The sequence below is a fragment of the Arachis duranensis genome, chromosome 4, assembly GCF_000817695.3.
Source record: "Arachis duranensis cultivar V14167 chromosome 4, aradu.V14167.gnm2.J7QH, whole genome shotgun sequence".
In the NCBI taxonomy this organism is placed as follows: Eukaryota; Viridiplantae; Streptophyta; class Magnoliopsida; order Fabales; family Fabaceae; genus Arachis; species Arachis duranensis.
Window position 1 is genome coordinate 1,711,466 of NC_029775.3, and position 7,384 is coordinate 1,718,849.

Consider the following 7,384-nt stretch of genomic DNA (forward strand, 5'->3'; position numbering starts at 1 on the left):
TGACTTTATTATTTAGATTAGGATATGAATAATTTTTATAATTTATTTTATTTTATTATAAAAAAATATAAAAATACTAAATTTTATATTTTTATCTTTTATATCTTATTTTTAATATATTATCTTATCTTATTTTTAAAAATAAACACATTCTTATTATGTTTGTGGCCACCACGACCATCACCTTTTCTATTTCTTCTCTGTTTCCGTCTATTCTTTTACTTGCGCCTCATGCTTCGGCCATGGCCTTCGCCCCTTACCAGCACCCTTCCTCTAGGAAATTTCAAAATTTAGTATATAGAGTAAATAATTGTTTTCATCTTTAATATTTGATTCAAGTCTCAAAATCATTTTGCCATATTTAAATTCTTAACAATTTAAAATTATTATAATGTTATTTTATCGTTAATTTTGTTAATAATTTTAATTTATAGCATAAATGTAATGTGAATATTATAATAATTAACTGTGTCAAACTGATCTCATATTACCGTTAGTAAAAAAATAAAAAATTAAATAAATAAAAGAAAAATAATTGGAATAATTCAAAACCCTAATTAAATTTCATTCTCTCATATGCTGTTTTATTTTTTATTTATTTAATTTTTTATTTTTTGCTAACGATAATATAAAATTAGTTTTATACATTAAAAATAAAAATAAAATAAATCAAATAGAACATTTTTTTTAGGGGATGCTTTCATAAAGACGTAGAAAACGTCTTTTTTTTAAGTTATTTTTTAATAATTAAAGTTTAATATATATAATGAATCTGTCTAATTTAATATTATTTTTTATAAAAAATGACTACAATATCCATATTATATAAAATAACTAAAATACTCTTATTATATATATTAATTTTGAGAATCCTAAATTCTAGTCTTTTTCTTCTCTGTTGTTATAGGATTAGAATTTAAAGTTTTTAAAATTAATATATATAATAGAGATATTTTAGTTGTGTTTTATAATAGGAATATTATAGTAATTTTTTATAAAAAATATTAATTTACACCAATTCAAAATTTAATTTATTAATTTTTGTGCTAAACTGATTTGTCCACTCTAATTTTAATAAAAATAATATAATTTAATTGATTATATGTGTTAAATTTTAATTTTTAAAAAACATCTTTAAAAAAAGACGTTTTTAACATCTTTATTTAAGTGGCTCCCTTTTTTTTATACTTGTCGAGAACTTTAAAAAGAGAGAGTATATTTTACTTTTGAGTTTTGACACTCACTACCTTCCGTGTAGATACGCACACACACGCACACGATCATCTTCAGTTCATAAATATAAATCACTTCTAATAGAGAGCGAAACTATGAGAAGCTAATTGAATATTTATATAATATATACAATAAAAATTTATAAAATATTAAAAATATAATTATTAGTGTTATTTTTTTATAAGTTGAAATTTTTAGAATGAATGATATTATCACATAGTATTAAAGCGCTAAATCTAAAAGGTCAAGAGTTCGATTCTTTATGAGAATAAGATAAAAATTTCAACAATACTATTTATCATTTAATTAGATGAGAGAAACCTTCGTAACTCTTTTATACTTCTACTTGTTAATTAATTATATTACACTTAATTTATGTACTAAGTATTTAATTAATTTAGAAAATGAAATTTAATTTTTGTATGTTTAAAATATTTTCTAATTTAATAATTTCTAATATTTTTCTCCTTTAAAAAATAAAAATAAATGATGGTAGTATGAGCTAAGCTAAATAAAAGTGGGCGCCGCTGTGCAAAATGTTAATATGCTGATTTTAGGAGGGACTGACAGATAAGCCACTATTTGCTTGAGAGAGTGCCACGTTTGGAGCATGCATGCACATGTCCACTAGCCCAAAATTTACCTGCTGTATTTCATTCATTCTAAAAAGATAATAACTATTAAAAAATTATAGTTAAATTTTATTAAATAATTTAAAATATTCGATTAAATTATTAAATATAGTATACATTCATATTTTTGTTAATATATTTGTTTATGTTAGTAATTATTTCTAGAAAGATGTTAGCCTGTGACACATGTATACGGTTAGAAACAAGAATAGTTTAAACAGTGTATTATTGTATGTTTAAAAGGTATAATACATTATGATATATATAATATGATACGAAATACATAATATATAAATTTTTAAATCTTATATGATACAGGAATATATATACATATAAAATACATATAAAATATAAAGTATTTTTTTGTTAAATCGTAATGATATTTTGATATTTTATTGATATTAAAATATAAATTAAAATTTTTAATTATTTTTAATATTTTATTTTAATTATATCAAGTAAGTAAAATATTTTTGTTTTAATAAATAATAATATATACTATATTTAAATTTATTTTAAGAATATATGTTAAGAATAAGACTAGACACACTGACACGTGATGGTATTTAGGTGTGTTTAGACGTGTCCGAAAAAAGAATTTTTTATTTTTTATGAAGACACAGTTGGATACAGCAAATATGCGTGTCAGACGAATATCAGTAAGTGTCGTGTCCGAAATGTGTCTGACACATGGACACGGCAACTCAGCGAAGTATCCATGCTTCATAGACAATACATATAAGAGTATATATAGATGTTAGAAAAATCAAAGTAATAAAAATATACAATCGTATAATTAATATACAAATATTTTATATAAATATAAATATAAATGATACTAATTAATCTTAATGAATCCTAATTATTCTCTAACATCTTCCCTCAAATTCAAGTAAGAGCTAAGAAAACCATCTTGAGTAAGATGAGGAGCCTTTGCAAAGATGTCAACAGTCTGAGCCAAAGTTTCAATATAGTGACGAAGCGAACAACATCAATAAGAAGACGTTGCCGAACAAAGTAACAATTAATTTGTGCGTTCATGAAACACATTATTATGCACATTTTGAATAACATTGCGATTGTCACAAGAAAAACATTGACCGGAGATCACTGAAGAGCACTTAAGTCCGTTAAAAACTAACGAATCAAAATAATTTCAGCAGTAGTGTCAACGAGAGCACAGTAAATTTAAGGACTAAATTTCAAAAATTAATTAAAAATTTTTAAATTATAGAAACTTTATTATAAAATTATAAAAATTGGTAGAATAATTTAACCATTAATCTTCTTAAAAATAAATAGGTCAACCATATAATTCAATTCTTTTACAATACAATATATATAGTTTTAGTTTTAGAGCAATTCTAGTAGAATATTTTTTTAGTATCAATTTTGATTTTATACTAATTGAACTGGTTTGAAATTAAAATTTTATATTGGATCTAATATTTGAAATAATATTAATATCAATAAGAACGGTATCATTTTAAAGAAAAACTAATAAAATATTGTTATTTTTATATTTATTAAATAAATCATATTTTTTGTTAATGTTTTTATGTTTTTTTTTATCAAAATAAATATATTAATTTAGTATTTTTGAATATAATAACTTGTGTATGTAAATAAACGCAACTTTTTAGTTTGGCGTGGTATGTAATGAAAATTAGGAAGAGACAAATCAAGAAAAATAAAAATTAACAAAGCACTTCTTCTGGGTTGTGGTCGACAGGGCAGAAAGAATACAGAACCCTACTGATAATTTCTTCCTCCAAAAAATTGTTGGATCGACGTTTTACCCGAACTTTTAATATAATGGAATGAGTAATGTTAGGGGACAGCAATATTTGTGATTAGTAACTATTAACTATTTGATGGTATAAAATTAGTATGAGATTTTATTTAATGACTTATTTTTTTTCGTTCGTTATATACTGATCAAAGTATAATAAAATTGCTGACCCTAAACTTTTTGTAATAGAATTTTGAAACGGAAATGATTGAATGAAGAAGGTGGGCACAATTAATGAGTGAATGAGTGAAATCGATGACGGCAGCAATGAAAAAAAAAAAGTGAAAAAACAAGACGTGATTGATGTTGGTAATGGCAATTGTTATTACACAAATCCTATTTTAGCAAAATCATCAATTAATTTCAATTATTCAAATTATGATTTAATAAAAAAAATTAAAATAATTATAATAATTAAATTGTTCAATTCTTAATTAGACACTTAATTTCTTGTACTTTTCCATATATATTTTCACTCTCACTTTTAAAACTTCACGGATATTTCTTCACCTTTATGATCACTCAAGAGTACACACATATATGTATATATACTGATCATGCTGTAAGGAAATTAAATTACAAATTCTACTTTAGTCTGCCTAGTCTACCTCCCTATAATTAACCTTTTCTGATATAGTAAAACCAAGTACATAAATTTTATTAAGGATTATTCATATATGTATAAGTACTGCTTGTGTATGTATATTTTTATCCAAATGAATTTTATATGTAATTTACATATGAAACTCATGTGGGTCAAATTTATGCCTAATCATTTCAGCCTAAATTTAGGACTTATTATAGCAAATTAATTACTTCTCCATTAAATAGTCGACGATGAGTGGACGTGGTTTGCACATGGCCTTTAACGAGACTAACCTTGACAACATAAATCCAATTTTCTCCCTCATATCAATCTCCTTATCACCAATTCGTTTCCAATCAAAGCACTGAATTAATATTCCCAAAGTGAAGCTAATAGTACGCAAAGCCAAGGCTTCTCCCGGACAAGCTCTCCTTCCCTTCCCAAACACAATCAATTTTTCTAACTCTCCTTCTTTCTCAAACCTCTCAGGCTTAAAACATGTAGCGTCGCACCAAGTTTGAGGATCTCTATTCATATGCCATGCATTGGTCAACACTATGGTGTCTCGTGGAACTCTGTATCCCCCAATGGTGCAATCATCTGAGGATAAGTGTGGGAGTAGCAAAGGGCCAGGAGTATACAATCGAAGAGTCTCGTAAATGATGTTTTTGAGATATGAAAGTTTTGGAAGATCTGACTCTTCTAACAAACGGTCTTGACCTACATGCTTTTCCATTTCATCTTGAGCCTTCTTCATTACATCTTCATGGTTCAGTAAACATGACATTGCCCATTCTAAAGTCACTGCTGATGTGTCAGTTCCAGCAAGAAACATGTTCTACAACGCAAATCAACTTAATTGGTTAAAATGGACCCAAAAGTATTAAAAAAGAAAAAGTTTAAATTCAGTACTTTTATTAAAATCTGATTAATATTTAACTATTAAAAGAAAAATGAGTAATTATATATTATTAGATATCATCTCATACCATTAAAAATATTGATAGTAGCTAATTGATGGCTATACATCACAAATTATGCTGGTCTCCTAGCATTTCTTTAAAAAAAATAAATCGGTCAAAACTTGTTTTATTTAGTTTTCATTAAGAAGACCACTTCAATAAAGACATTAAAAATATATATTTTTTAAAGATATTTATATGTGTCATATTATTATTGGATATTTTTATTAAATTGATTAATAATTTATTTTTTAATAAATTAGAACAAAATTAATTTGTTATAGCAATAATAATAAACCTAATTTTTTGCATTATAATTATTAGATCGGGTCAAATTACACAATCTAAACCGATCAATATCTTTAAATTTTTTTTATAAAAAGATAAATATATCCCTAACATTTTGTTTTGTGGACATTTAAATTCTTAAAAATTTAAAAATACAATTAAATCTCTAAAAAAAATAGGTTTATTGTTATTGTTATAAAAAAATCGATTTTATTCTAATTTGGTAAGAGATTCAAAATAATTGATTCATTAATACATCCAATAATAATGCAAAACTTAAGCGTATAAAAAGACGTTTTAAGTATCTTTATAAAAGCATTTCTCTTTTTATTAATTGCTATAATAATTAATAAAAATTAAATAAAATAACTTAGGACTGATTTTAGTTAAATTCATATTGATTGGCAGCTAATTTTAATGACTAATTTTAATGTATGAATATTATTTTTGACAACCTATTTATCACATTACCAAACAAATTAAGAAGTTAATTACAAATTCTGTTATATTAATCTCATTCTTGTTATCACGTGTCAATATTAGCTACACATTTTGACACATATAATTTACCAATATAACTGTTTAGATATGTCATTTTTCTTTTTCTTTAAAAAATAAGTATAAATGAATGAAATGAGGAAATATAATTATGAATGAATGTGATCAATGTGTTTATCTTATAAATAAAATATAAATATAAACAAATTTAATTTAGACGCACAATAATACTATAATATAATTCGTCTTATGCATTTGAGCAACATTTTAAAAAAAAAAAAAACTATTTTTATACACAAATTCATACACGAATACATATTATTTATGTAAAATATATTTAAAAAAAAATAAAATATTATTTTAATTAATCACTCTTACGTCAAGATTAAATTACAAAATTAATGATGATTAATTTTTTATTTTATCATTATTTTATCAATTTTTTTATTTTAGAGGATCTAAAATTATAAATTTTAATCTTGGTCCTAATGTTTGAATTTTTTTTCTAAAACGTTTTATTTTTCATAATATTTTATTTTCTTGTCAATTTTTTTCAAAAATATAATTTTCTCTCTATTATTAATTAGTTTTTCTTTCTTTTACCTTTTTGTTATTTTCCGTATCAAATCACTATAACTGTTATGCTGTCATCATAATAATGATTAGTGGGACAACCTAAAAGAAGATGATAATATAAAAAAATATATATTTTTAAAGAGAAAAGATGAATTTTGACCGAATGATTAAAATAAAATAAAATACTTCAAATATTAGAAACAAAACTAAAATTTAAATAAAGGTTAGAAGCTAAATAGTAATTTAGTCTTTTGCATCTGGCAAACTAAATCCAATAAATAAAATATAATAGAAGAAGTTAAGGCTAGAATAGGTGTGTGTCTAGGAATAGCAGTATGGATCTGGAAGCGTGAATAGTGTATGTTGGAATAACTGAAGATGGAAATGGAGAAGGAGATGGTGCAAAAATCACCATGTGAGGATAGAGATGAAAATAAAGGAATTTTTTTGAAAAATTTTAAAGTGAAAATGAAAAGTTGAAAACTATATCTCAGAGTCCGGAGGAATTTTATACTCGAATATATTATATATATATTTTTATTTTAATATAGTTTATAGAGTAAAAAAAGATATTGAAAATGAACTCAAGAGGACTGGTTAGTTAATCAGATTTATATAGTTGTTAAGTTTATTAGAAAATTAGTTAAGTCTGCTGAGCTAGTTCTAGTGGTCTAACTCTTCAGAAGCTTCTAGTGTATGTTACATATGTCTTATACAGCTATAAATTTTAATCAATGTAATGAAAACTCTCCACTGTTCAAATCACTCTTTTCTGAACTCTCTCTTCTCTTTCTCATTTTTTTTTTTTTTGCTCTCA

General features: G+C 23.9%; 1 protein-coding gene across 1 annotated transcript in view; it reads right to left on the minus strand.

Annotated features, from left to right (window-relative positions):
- Positions 1 to 4,432: 4,432 nt before the first annotated feature.
- LOC107482401 (isoflavone 2'-hydroxylase-like) overlaps positions 4,433 to 7,384 on the minus strand; it is a 4,197-nt gene continuing 1,245 nt past the window's right edge. Inside the window, exon 2 of the mRNA XM_016102866.3 lies at positions 4,433 to 5,081. Within this exon, the coding sequence (XP_015958352.1) occupies positions 4,470 to 5,081 (612 nt within the window). The 3' untranslated portion in view covers positions 4,433 to 4,469. The remainder of the gene's footprint in view (positions 5,082 to 7,384) is intronic.